Source organism: Perna viridis, chromosome 9 (genome assembly GCF_037379345.1).
Source record: "Perna viridis isolate PV_CMFRI_1.1 ecotype Kerala chromosome 9, ASM3737934v1, whole genome shotgun sequence".
NCBI classification, from domain to species: Eukaryota; Metazoa; Mollusca; class Bivalvia; order Mytilida; family Mytilidae; genus Perna; species Perna viridis.
This window is the reverse complement of record NC_142453.1, coordinates 37782929-37797569: the sequence shown is the minus strand read 5'-3', so window position 1 is coordinate 37797569 and position 14641 is coordinate 37782929. Positions and strand designations below refer to the sequence as shown.

The window sequence follows — 14641 nt, the reverse complement described above, 5'->3', positions numbered from 1 at the left end:
TATATTTTGGCTACTTAAGTCTAACACATAATTAATTGTTACACTAAGTACACTTAGTATGAAAAGTTGATAGAAAAATCGCTAGTCCCATCCCTTAAAATCCGACGTTCGAGAACAATAAGCATTGAATGTTTTTGATTTTTTCTGTTCAAGCTGCTTTAGTTTCACCTGCTTTATGTATGCATTATGATAGTACTTTATATGTTTTACCCGATATGAAAATCCGAAAATAAAATTCCTCATTTTAGGAAAAACTCATTATAACTCGCCTGAGATGAGAAGATATGTTGAATACATCGATAATTGACACTATATAATTGTATTTGAATATACAAAAGTTTATTTGAAGTACGGTATTTGAAATTCCGAAAATTCCCCTGTTTAGAAATAACTCGATATTGGCTCATTGAAACTGAAAAAAAGGCGCACCTGAAATGAGACATCGCTTATTAAAACAATAGTCCCCAGCATGTCTATTATACACCGTTTATATGCCAAAAATTAACATTTTAGTTCATGTTGAAGTATTTTTTATCATGGGTAGGGGTGGCAATTTTCCACCTAACTTGACTTGGAAAAGTTCCAATATTCATCACTTGGGCTCATTTTGAAGCTAAGAAAATATATTAATGTACCGTATTACACAAAAGCTACAGTATTCTGAAATAAGACAGTATCGGGTGACATTGAAGAAAATTATGAAATTCTGAAAATTCCCATTTTCCCGACTTTATAGTAATTGTCACACCAAAAGGAATATCTAAGCGCCTGAATTGATCAGATATGTTAGGTTCACCATTATCTTAATTATGAATGCCTAAAATATAAGTTCCACATTGTCGGTATGCTGTGAATGAGAATTATGTCTGACACTGAGACCAGTTTTCTAGGGGTAGGGGTAATATTTTTAACATTTTTGGAAAATCCTTTCTTGAAAATTACTTTTTCGTGGTTCACTTATGTAGAAAATTTTCATTTTATTGAAATCATCGAGGCAGTGGTTACTTTCCTCCCAGTGAGTCAACACTTCAGATTACCCAACCACTGCCTCGATGATTTCAACAAAATGAAAATTTTCATCGTGGAACAATACACGATCTGGAGCGATCTACAGAGAGTGAAGCGGCAGGGATTTTGGATAAAAGAACTCCGTGTTTTACACCCACACGGAATTAACAAAAAACATTAAGTTCTTCCTATTTTATATAGTTTCTTATAACAGTGTTTCTAAATATTTTTAGTCTTATAGTTCAGTATTCAAGATCAACACACAACGTGTGTCCATAGCACAATGTTCAAGATCTTTGTTACTGTCGGTAAAATTTTATACGTCACAGATATTCACCTGATTAGGTAGTGAGTTATGTTTACAGACCATTTACTTTCATACAAACTCAGTTTATTTAAGGCACTGAAGAAGGTCATTTGTTGACTGAAAATTTTGCCCATTATATATTTTATTATAGTGTGTTAACATCTTTATCGGTATCGTTGTACAATCCTTTAGACTTATATATATATATAGTCGGTATAAAAGATCCTGAAAACTTACGTTATTTGTTATATATACTCATTAACCAGACTTTTAATAAAAATTACTAATTTCCTTTCGTACCATGCATGTCCACTATCATCCGTCACATACTGTCCATATTAAACAAGTGAGAGATTCTTCTTCCTTAATTTTTCCAGTAAACCATCTAAGTTTAGGCGATTACTTACTGCGTGTCCTTCATATGAAGTGTTAGCAAATAAACTTATTTACATAGAAAAAATAGACTAAGAACAGTAGTAGTTGACATTTGTGGTTAAAACTATGTACAGGAGATAAAGAATAATCAAATGAGGAAGAAGAAAACAGCATGTGAAAGCTGTTCTCTGAAGATATCTACTGAGGATGAATGGACAACTGCAATAGGTAAGTAGGTATCACTTTGTGGTAGTGTATGGAAGAATGAAAAACTGTAAGAGTCTTTAGTAGTGTAGATATGTCTGAAGGTGAGTAGTGTTTTCTGGTGCTTGGGTCTGATGGAATTAGAATTGTGCTCGATGGAATAGCATCAAGTTGATGTGTGATCTTATACATCATAACAAGGCGACTACGCAACCTAAGTGCTTGTAATTTTGGCCAGATACACTACTAGTGTTGTGGTAGTTATTACAGGCGTATATAGCATCCCTCCTCTGAACCTTACCTATGTCCGATATAGAGTCTTGGGTATGGGGATCCCAAACTGAGGAGGAATACTCATATTTGGGGCGTACAGGGGCTTAATTGGTATGCTTGGCTTTTGGTGTGCTAGTTGTTTGTCTTCAAGTTCCTTTTGAGAAATCCGAGTGTTATATTAATTAGTTTTTGAAATGATGTCATCAGTGTGCTCGTCCCATTTTATGTTAGATTGAAGAGTGACACCTAGTTATTTAGCTGATGTAATAACTTCTAGGGTGTAGTTGTGGATAATATAACTGTGTTGGATGTGTTTTCGTTTACTGGAGACAGAGAGAGCAGTGCATTTACATTTTGAATCAGGGTGGAAGGCCATTAGCCAGTCTTGTTCCCGTTTTTTTGTTGCATCAAAATCACTATATAACTTATGTCAAGTAACATTTATTTACAAGTCGATACATCATTAACAAAAATAACACAAGCTCTTATGAGCTTTTAAAATCGACATTACATACATAACACTACATGATATAGAAACATGCAAGTCTTCCGAAACAAGTTTTAATAACATGTTAATAATTCGTTCTATTTATTGATATTAATAAATGATTTATCAACACGTTAATAAATATTTATCAACATGTTAATAATTCATCTATTTATTGATATTAATAGATCATTTATGCACATGTTCATAAATATTTATTAACGTGTTATTAAATATTTATTGATATAAATAAATGGGTAATAAATTCCACAACGGCTTGCCAACATACAAACATATAGACATGCAAAAGTACTGGGATTAAATAGAACTGTTGTTTTATTAGTCCCAGCTTAGTTTTAGTTGACATAAGCTATAAGGCATGCTATACAAATACAAGCAAACTAAAAAAATCAATTAAAATATCGTCTATAAAAATTCATCAAGATTCTTCTATACTGCATGAATTCTGTATTCTTTTAGGTAAGGTAAATGCATTTAGTGGGAAAGGGGGAATAACTCAAATTTAAAACTCTCTAATGTTTGGAGGTGGAAAATTATTATGGAAGAATGATGAATGATGTCAAACGTATTACCAGGTAAATATATACAAGAAATTTAGAGTTTTAAAGTAATATTTTATTGATTATAAACAATGAGAATGATCAGATATCTCAAATATTTTTAGGGACGATACGAAAATGTTTCAAGTGTGCAGAGCGAATAAGAAATGAAAGTTATGTGGAAGCACTGAATAAAAACTGGCACCAAACTTGTTTCAGGTAAGTCTATGTATATTGTAAATAGAAATAAAAAACTTAGAAGTCTGGAATAATAATTATGTTTGACAATGGCGAAGATAATAAGCTGAATATAGAGGAGAAAATATACCTCCTGTACATGTAGACGGGTACAACTGTACAAAAGTGTAGTACAAAATGTACATTACCTGTATAAATGTATAAATAGGTAGAACTTATTTACTACTTCAAATGAGAAATGTTAGATCATTATACTTATACATCAATGAAGTGTAGGAAAATAACGAAGTTGCTACATTTGTAAGATCATGTTACATGTACATGTACATTGTACGTTACGCCTTCTTTTATTTCATAGACTTTAATTATGTCACATACGTTTCGTTACTTCCTGGGTAAACTAGGTATTTACAAGGAAGGCAATGAAACAGTCAAATGCATCTATATCTATATCATTATTACAACTTTTAAAATAAAACATATAAATACATGTACATGTATATATTCACAATGCATGCACAATGTGCTTGTGTACATATATGTTAATCATTTCTGTTGTTTTAAATAGAGTTCATGAAGGGCAGTATTTGAGACTGTGTAGCAGACAATACTTCTTTTTTTGGAATACATTTTTTTTTCGAATATGGATAATCACAACATTGATATTATTTATCTTACAATGTTTCTTTTCCACTAATGGCTGTCATATTTGCCTTTTGCTATTATAAAACCAGTCATACCCTTGTAAATGTCAATTTGTTGTGTAAACAAAAAAGCTTTGGTTTGTTTGCCTGGAAATCAATTATTTCAAATTGAAATGTTCTATATATCTCATAAATAAATTACTTATAATCATTAGTCAAATAAATATTGTAAATGTGGAACTACATGTACAAATGTATATACAGTTACTGTTTTGAAGATTAAGCTCTGGTACAATGTCACTCTGACTTAGGTTATAAACAAGTAACCTGGTTGATAGAAGTGACATGAAAATATCTAATATAACTTGCCTGTAATTGAAATTTGAAATGAGTTACAAGTACTATAAGGTCAAATAAGATTTTGCCTTTGTTTCCTGTTACCCTCCTTACATAAAAATGTACATTTTTATGTAAGGATTTTTTTAAGGGTTGAATGATCTGCATTTGTTTTTAGTAATGATTTTTTCCAACAGTAGATGACACATTTTCTGAACCTGAGGGCAAAAAGACTGCTCACAGACAAATGTGAGCAGCAATCATGCCATAACAAACAGGAAATTGACTACAAAAATTGGAAAAAAAGTTCGGTTGGTTGTGGTTTTTTTTTATTATATTTTAATGTCAGGAAATATTTCTAGTCGGTGGTGTCTGGGCATGAGTCCATCAGGTAACTTTATTTGGCCTAATTTCACAAATAAATTTTGGGAACATGAAAGTTATGATCACTTTACAGGGGTATAAGAGGTGTTATGGGCCAAAAATAAGCATTTTCCTGAACTTGGTAGGAATTTCCTATTTTTTTTTGTATGATGTAATTGAAAATTTTAAAGTTCTTTGATCACTTTTATTCTACATTGTATTTAAAAATTTATGTTGTGTTCACATTTTATCACAATTCATAAGAGGTATATATTCACTGATGCTAGTTTCTCACCTTATTGTTTGGTGCATTTTATTTACAGTAACCCACCCACAAAAGAAAAACTTGTATGCTCAGTTTTGTTTTAAAAGGATGATTTTCAATCTGTTTAGGCATGCTCAAATTATGCCTTAAATTATCTCAAATTATCATTTCTGTGCTATTTTCAATGATTCCTGATGGAAATCGAAATGAGATTTTTTTCATTTAACCACTCAAGTGTACACTGTACATCTACATGTATATGTACTTTCACTAACACGTTTATACTGTATGATATACTGTTTGGGATTCTTGACATATACATGTACTTCAATACATGTACAAGTACACATGGGTGTCTTGGTTCCACCAATTAACACCAAAGGATTAGATAACCTGTCTTTATTAAAGTGGAATCCAAGATTTACCTGTCACTCCCCCTCCCCCATTATTTTTTGTGAACTTTCTCGTATCAATACAAGATAGACTTCTTTGATTGGTGATGTATTTTCTCTTTGTATATTCCTAGTTTTGTTTTGTTTACTTTCATTTTCTATAAATCACTGGTTCAAGTGTTATGTACAGTGTCTAGCCCACATGGTCTAGCCAGCACTCAAGTTTAAAGGATGAGGTATATATCATGCAACTTTATGACTATGTTTGTTCTTCAGAAGTTCACTGGACTTACTATGTGAACTCTAGGTATGTGTATTAATATGTACATTTGAACAACTGTATGAATATCTCAGTAGTAAATTTTTATGCCCTGTGTCTGTCTGCCTGTCAGTTTATTATGTCTTCCCTAATTTGTTGGTACGGTAGCTGAAGTTAATATCACTTGCAGGTTGGCTGTGCTGGTTCCTCTTAGCCTTTAGGTACATTGTACATCATACCTATTACAGGGAGCATTCTTTTTTGTCATCTGGCAAAAATATACAGACATTTTATTTTTAATGAACTAATAGTATTTTAAATGATGTAAAAATAATATTTTAAAATTTTAGAATTTAAAAAAATATATCATTTAAATTTGTACATTAATGTATGTTAAAGTTGCAAGCATTAATTGTAAGAAGGCACTTTCATAGGGAAATAATTGACAGGAAAATGTAATGTAATGGGAATTTTAGTTTTTTGATATTATATGAAAAAGAGTTTTCTTTTTGAAATTTGAAAAAAATGTCAGGCAAGTGCTCTTCATGCAAATTTCAAAAGAAATTTTATGCACCAGTTTTTATAATAGTTTGTGACATAGTGAAAATTCCCCAGAGAATCTACATGTATATAAAATTTGGTTAAAAAAAACCACTTATTTTTGTCTCCAAAATAAGTTTGGTGGCAGATGTTTTCATATTAAAATTTTGAAGTATGTTCATTAATGGTTATCTGAGTAAAATGAGGAAAATCTACATGTATATATTAAAAACATTAGGTACATGTATGTTCTACCTTAATGCACATTGAGTTCTTTACCAAATACTTGCTTGTAATTTATATAGATGAGGTTATAGGATTTTTATGATTTTCTTGAGGGACTTAAGAATAAGAATTTAATTCAATTTGTTGCTTTTTATACGTCTAGAAAAAAATTGCAGTCGTATATGGTAAGACTTCGTCCTTGTCGTCCATAGACACTTGGTTTTTGTGCAATAATTTGAGTATTAGTTGGTTGATCTTTCAAAAATTTTGTAGCAAGGTTCCAAGCCACAAAAGGAAGCTTGGTACATGTATATTATTTTAAGGGTTATGGCCCCAACCATTGTAGAATTAGGGGCCAAAAAGGGGCCTAAAACAAGCAATTCATGGAATTTAACTGTACAACTCCAATGATATCATAGTAATGTCTATGATATTGTTCCACTATATTCTGTACCACAATGGTCAGACTTGGATTGTATTTTTAGGTAAAGACTTGAACTTTTCAGAAAGGGCCAGTCAGAAACATGCATTTTCCTGGTGTCCAGACAATAATGACTATTAGAGAATGAATCTTTTTTAAATTGTAATGCAAGGTGCCATACCACAAAAGGAAGGCTGGGGTTGTTTTTTTTAGGATTATGACTTGAGCCAAGTAGGAATAAGGGGCCACAAAAGGGCCAGAAATAAGTATTTTTTCAGATTTCTTTACAATAGCTTGTTAATTTTTAGTCTGATTTGATTTTTGTATTAGATTCCTCATGAAAATTCTTGTCTGCATTATTCAATCAGATTTCAGATGTACAGTTTTTGAATTATAAGGGGCCAAAAGGGGACACACCCTAAAAAATAGTTTGTTTGTTTTTATTTTTGTTTTTATTTTTGCAGTTTTGAATTATTATTATTATTTTTTGTTGGATTTCTTATGAAAATCACTAGCTACATTTCTTATTTAGATTTCAGATACAACATGTATCTCTCACAGTTTTTGAGTTATGAGGGGCCAAAGGATCAACACCATTAAAAATTTTGGTGCAATTTTTAATTTCTTTCTTTTTGATTCCATATGAAAATTCCAGCCCAAATACAAGAGCTTTAAGAATTATGCTTACCAAATTAACCTTGTCATTTTACTAAAATTGAATTTCAAAATATTGTTTAATATTGTGTCCGTTATATCAATAAGGAACTGTAACTCTGTATGTTAAAGTGTGTCAAAAAACAAATATTGTGTCCACACTTGCCTCAAGTGAACATAGTTTAACTTGGTGTCATGCTGCACTTGGCAAAGCTTTTAATTTTTCAGAAAATGTGATCAAAATTTTAATTTCTTGGTTACTAACCATGATGCAAGATGGTTGCTACATATGTATGTAGATGTTCTTCATTTTAGTGAGTGTCGATAAAACCATGTTCTTCACTGTTAATGATATGATCAGTGGGCACTTATCAATGTTATTTTTTGGTTGAAGAGCTCAGTTATATGTTATATCTGTCAGCTCATTCTGTTAAGTTAATTTTGGTCATGATAGTTCTTTCAACATCATGGTTAGTCTGGCACTACATATTTATATGACTGCAAAAAAACTTTCGCTTGTAAAATAGTGTCACCCTGTCATCACTGGCTTCCATTAACTTTTGTATTTTACAAAAACATGAATGAAACTTGTCCGATCTTCTTGAAATTTTTAACAAACTGTTCTTACATACATATTCTTTATCTTTTACTTGGATTTTTTAAATTTCCCAATTGGGCATGTTTTTATTTGAGCTAAATGAGCTCTTTAATGTATAGAATGTGTGTATTCAGATTTTGATATGGATTCATAGCCAGGCTGTATGTAAAAAGACCATTCCATGAAGTGTTGGAAATCTTTGATAGAACTTAATTCATTGGGAACTATACTTTGCTGAAATGGAAGTACACCTAGATTACATTACATGTAGTTTCATGAAGACAACTGGGGCTCAAATTGTACTTTTATTAATGAAAGGTCCTGAACTTTTGCATCCTAAATGAAGTCAACAGGAGAAAGTGAAAGATCCTCAATAAGAGTAAATGTAAAGTATTGTAGGACCAGGTCCTAGGTATATGTAAATGAAATATTTATGGTCCTGCATTAAAAATTGAGGTTACAAAGCCTTGGTCCAGTGCTAATAAAATGAGCCCATGGACAAGTTCAACCTTGACTCTTACAACGTATCACCATATACAAGTATATAAGCTTAGCCAAATAAAAATCATAACATTGTGGATCTGACTACATGTAATTCAGGATTTTTTGTGCTGTGTAATTTTGTGGGATGTCAAATATTTGATGATTCATGTACTATGACTTTGTTGATTCTGTTGGACCAAATAATTCTACCAGAAAATTCACGATTTGTTCTGATTTGTGGCTTGATCTTCAAGAAAACCCAAAATTGAACCCTAACAAATTGTGAACAGTTTTGTACATTTTTTGTAGGTAAATACCGTATAAATTTATTGTAAGGTTTGGCACTCTCTGAAAACTTGTCAACAATTTTGGTACAATCCTAAATGACACAATATCTTTCAAATCACAGTGTTTCCTACAGAACTGTTATTGTTTATCAAACTTGTAGTGTACCCTTTAAATGTTATGAATGAAAATATTGGTAAATGGGTTCTTTATTATTAATCTAATTATTTATACATACCTGACCAGGTAGATTAAGTTTTATGATCAACCATTACTATGGAGTAAAATATGGTAAAAATTTGAACAAAAAGAAATTGTAGCATACCTTAACAATCAGTCATTAATAATTGATATGCCTGTAGTAAGTGCATTGACGGGAAATTTGAACTATTTCTTTCATTTTAGATATACATGTACATGTATTGTTCTGACCTTTCTGTAGAATTGTGATTATGGTTGTATAATAGTGGTTTGTATTGATAAACAATGCCATAAATACATGTGGGTGTTCTTTAGGTGTTATTGACACTCTCTATAGAACTTAGAGGAATGGTTTAAATGGTGTAGTTAGCTCTACCTGTAAGGAGTTAACTGCTGAAGGTTTTCATGAATGAACGTGGTGAATATTGATGTTAGCGCTATGAGACCATTTACTAATGGCTTAAAAAAAGGGTAAGTTGATCAAAGTATTTTTTTCTTCATATTGGAATAATAAAGTAAAATTATAGTTTCGATTCTTTTTATCAATGCAACTGATTTATTAGATATTTAGAACAAGGTGCATTGTATTGGATAAATTCAAACAAAATTTTTCATTAAAAAAAATGAAATGGCAATTTTTATTATGGTTTTCTATGTAAGTCTTCCTACCTACTTTCGTACACAAAATAGTTTCTGTATGTTTTGTGGGTTGACTCACTTTTGATTATGGTATTATAACGTAGTTTCCTAAATTGGTGAATTTTGAGGCATTGAAAACCCAAAGCTTGCCTTGGTTGGATAAAACCTGTAACTTTGTTAGTTGAGAAAATATTGAATCCTTTAAGTGGTCATTCTGTTGTTATAAGAAGTTTAGTGTGGTATCCCTGTATCAAGTAGTAGTAGTAATACTGATGGTACAAATGTATGGAAATCCTTAAACTAGATGCTGCACTGTTTACACCAAAAGAACTACATAGGTGTAGGAACAGCACCCACAAACCCTACTAAAACCCAGGAGAAACTTTGGTGCTCTGAAAGGTTGAATTATTACTGCTTTGTACAAGTCACTCCTCATGCTATTTGTTGCAGGTCAAGAAGTGAAGGTTTCTGGTTATAATATAAACTAGCACTCAACATTAGTCTGTCAGGCCATTGTAAAGACTGTATAATTTTTGAAATGTTCATCCACAGCTTTAAGTTTAGATCATTAAAGGAAACAACATGGTTTCATGTTTCCTTCCAGTATCAACTTCCTGTATTTGTAATTAAAGTAAGAATCCCTTTTGTGTGATATTAAATTTAACAAATATAATATGATGACTTCTTTTCCACACAGGACCTCATTATGAGCAGGTAATTATCTGTGTGTTTAAAGAGTTGATGATGTAGATGTGGTCATGGTTATTGTATGAGGCTTAATTCAGTTAGATAAATTTTTGTTGCTTAGGAAGTAATTCATGTAAAGTGTACATGTACTGTTTTAATTACCTGAAAGTTGTACATGTACATGTATCTTATTAGTTACTTTTCTCTGGTTATGTTTGTTTAAACCCTATTCCTGGCTAACCATGTATGAAGTGTGCATCTTAGAGATGTTACTGTTTATGTCGTTCAAGCCTAGCCTGTGGTAGTAACATATGTATCTATTCAATGATTAGTGTTATATGAGAAAGATATGATAGTGGTAAATGACCTTCATTGTCCATGCAGTCCTCATGATTTTCATTGTCCATACAGTCCTCATGACTTTCACTGTCCATACAGTCCTCATGACTTTCATTGTCTGTACAGTCTTCATGACCTTCAATGTCCATACAATCCTCATGACCTGTAGTGTCCGTACAGACCTCATGATTTTCATTGTCCGTACAGTCCTCATGACCTTCATTGTCCGTACAGACCTCATGACATTGTCCATACGGCAACTTTAACTTACTCTGAATTTTGATCTTGAAATATTTTTGTTAACATCTATATCAATTTTAAAACAGGCATTATCCCATTTAAACTTGACGGTTTGTAGCATCTTTTGGAAGAATTCAGAAGTTGTAAAATAAAAGAAGTTAAAATGAGCTTGAAATTCATACCCAGCTAATGAGGATAAAAGAGAACTATGTCAATATTTTTCCAAAAAGTTAAGAGACTTTTTTTTTGTATTAAAAAACTGATTTTTCAAAAATAATACTATGAAAGTACTATTGTTGGTGGGGAACCAATTTTTGTGGTTTTCGTGGGTAAGTCTATCCACGAAATTTGATTCTCAACAAATAGTAGATTCCCATAATGTGTACACTGAAAACTTCAAAACCATGAATTCAAGAATCCATGAATTTGTGTACATGTATCTTCCCTGATTCATGAAAATTGGTATCCACGAATTAAAAGTACTTTCAAAGTACCCACAAAATTGTGTGCTTCAGTCTGCTAAAGCTGCATTATTTTTTGCTGATATTCTGTTCATTATGTTGTTTTTTTATGTTGGTACACCTCCCTATTCAGAACTTGTAGACCAACTGATGTTTACCTCTAGTTACAATGTATCATACATTGTAGTGAAGGTTTTGTCAGTTAATCACTGTCTATCTATGTACCATCAGTACAGTTTTCAATCAGAATTCACAATAGATGTTTAAAGAGCACCTCACTTGATAATAATAACATTTTGTTTACTGGAGGAAGTTTATCATTTCCCCATGAGTCATTAATGAAAGATTTCTATTCATAGGTTTACTGTATCTTTGATGTTTTAGTTATGAATTTAATTGAAAATTGCCCAGACACAAAACTAATGACTAAAGCATGTGTTAGGCTAAAAAGAGTTTAAAACTAGCTTAATTATAACTTGAAAAGTAGCAGAAAATTCATTGAACTTAATTAGAAAACAAAGGTTGTTTGTGAAGACACTGCATGGACATCCACACCTTTATTTTAATTCAGGAACTTTGATCCTCTAGCTTGCAAACAGTATACATTCTTTTTTTTTTGAAGTACATGATATTTTTTTTTATTGGAATTTCTAATATACATCACATCTACATACACATAGCTTGTTTTGGTCACTATCAGGTTTGTTAATCAATGTATTACTATTGTGCAGCCTTTAGACTTGCTACAAGACTCTCTTTATGTTCTCTGATTAAATGTCATTAATATTTAATATTCCTTCAGTACAGAGACTGCAGATGGACAGTGAACAAATATTTGATATTAATGATATTTTATCATAGAACAGATATCTGACAGAGAGACTTGTAGCAAGTCTAGCAGGTTTTTGATGTTTCTTGCAAGGTATCAGTACTATATGACATAAATAAACATTATTTGACAATGTATACTTATGGTGAAAAGATGATACACCCATTTTAAGTTTGTATTAGAAATGGACTTATTTATTATTTTTTTTACTTAAAGTCAAGTGAAAATTAATGAGCAGAATGTTCAGTGATTTTTGCAGGCTCTTTTGAAGTGTATGTTTAAAAGAAAAAACTACTTCAAAATCTATCCATGCTGACAGATCTGATCCAAGGTGGTATAGTTAGAATTGTGCTGACCTTATGTTGTTCAGAATTACTTGAAGTGATGGTTTATTTTAAAAGATTTGTATGTAAGTTCAGGTTTGTTTGTAGCTAATCGGGTTGAACTACATTTGTATTTGGTCAGAGACTTAATTAATAGAACTTGACAATTTTCTTCACATGGAGGAGATTTGATTTAGGAACAGTTGATATAGGTGTATTGTAGTAAACAGTGGTGGGGGTCAAACAGTAGTGGGGGTCAGACAGTGGCGGGGGTCAAACAGTGGTGGGGGTCAGACAGTGGTGGGGTCAGACCTTTATTATATCTAAAATTAGAGATAATAAGATCAGCAAATTGGATACTGACTCATCACCTGTTTGTAAACAACTATACATGTACTTTAACTTACCTGCCAAAGTTATCACCTGGCACAGGTATGTTTCTTAATGTAGGTGAATTAATGAGAATGAAATACATGTGAAGAAATTGAAGTGCATGTAAAATTCCTGTAAGTAGAAAGCTGAACAATTTAGAATGGTGTCTTAATATTGTATAGGGGCTAATTCATATTGGTAAGTATTTATATACTTGTGTGTGTTAGTCATTGAATGATGGACAGTGATCGGACAACATAATACTATTTATATTGTTAAAAAGATGTGCAGCTTTTGTACAGAATTGTATTAAATATTGTAAAGTACAGCTGTTTTTTACAACTTTTGTACAGAATTGTACTAAGTATTGTAAAGTACAGCTGTCATTTACAACTTAACACCTGTCACATTGTATCATGGGATGTTTTCAGAACTTTATTCATAGTTCAAGGTCACAATTAATGTAGACTTCTATCATTTTCTTCTTTTTAAGAAAGTACCAGTATGAAACCCTGATTTATTAACTGAACTGTGTAGCATGTGGCTATATTTTAATTCATTGTGTGTGTATGTTTGAATTTTAGTGACAAATAGCAAGAAAAGAGAGTCAAAAATTCAAACAACTGTGGTTTGAATCTATATGCTTCGTATGTATCATTAGGTTTTGGATGTTGCACTTTTGAAGAGGTTTATCTTTTTACATGCCCCCTTTCACTAACTGGCTTAGGTATATATTAGTTTTATATTTATCTGTTCTTCAATCTTTCTGCCTTTATTCTGCAATATTTTATAAGATTTTCTTCCTGTTGAAAAAGTGTGATTTACTCTAAGACAATTAACTTGGACAACCAATACACTACCAAATATTATGGTATTATTTGTTAAGCTATATCTGTGTGCAGTCTTAACTAAAGGCATGTTATTTAAACTGATAGGTGAAGAATTCTGGACCATGTGTACTATTGAGCATTTATGTTTGAGTTTTCCTTGCTTAATTATATTGAAAGATTTTTACAGATTATTTTAAACTCTATTAAACTTGATATAGAAGCCCCTAGAGATGACAGATTTCTCTTGATAATTAAAGGTGACCTTTATATACTTAGGGTCACTTAAGGGTTACATATATTGTTTCAGTTCAAAACCATTTTCAATTTTAAGTACATTGTAGATTTCATAAGACAGAAATATTTTCAATCTCTGATATGGCTGAAATCATATCACTGTTTTATATACTGAATGATGACTCAGAGTTTTTTTGGCTATTAAGAGTGCTAGAGGACAGATTGACTGAACCATTAAAGAAGGCATGAAATGCTGAGTAAATTAACTTGCAGTTAGTCATTGTTTGGGTGAAGAGCATGTCAATTATAAACATTTAATTATTGTTTAAAATTCTCATTATTCATTGGTCAGCAATTTTTCTTTTAAGAACAGATTTTTTACTCCATTGAACTGTAAACATACTATTTTCTTAGCTCCAATCACGTGACTCCAATGAACCAACAAGTTTATGAATTGGGTTCATGAAAAACTCAAACAAAAATATATCCATATCTAAATTTATATTAAATTTATGCAAGGAAATTATTTGAGCATAATGTTTTAACATATGAAGTCCAAATATAACCTGTTATCCTAAACCCATCCATATTTGAGATGGATTGTAGGGT

The 14641-nt window shown here is 31.5% G+C and overlaps 1 protein-coding gene across 6 annotated transcripts in view; it reads left to right on the top strand.

Annotated features, from left to right (window-relative positions):
- Window positions 1-1767: 1767 nt before the first annotated feature.
- LOC148608274 (LIM domain kinase 1-like) overlaps window positions 1768-14641 on the top strand; it is a 37365-nt gene continuing 24491 nt past the window's right edge. Inside the window, exons 1-3 of one of the 6 annotated variants that reach the window (XM_088543986.1) lie at window positions 3220-3250; window positions 3340-3433; window positions 9394-9549. In XM_088543986.1, coding sequence (XP_088400112.1) covers window positions 9488-9549 — 62 coding nt within the window. In that variant the 5' untranslated portion in view covers window positions 3220-3250; window positions 3340-3433; window positions 9394-9487. Of the gene's footprint in view, window positions 1919-3159; window positions 3251-3339; window positions 3434-9393; window positions 9550-10381; window positions 10432-13005; window positions 13167-14641 lie in introns of those variants that run through there. The other 5 variants (XM_088543984.1, XM_088543985.1, XM_088543987.1 and 2 more) reach the window with 5 other exon arrangements.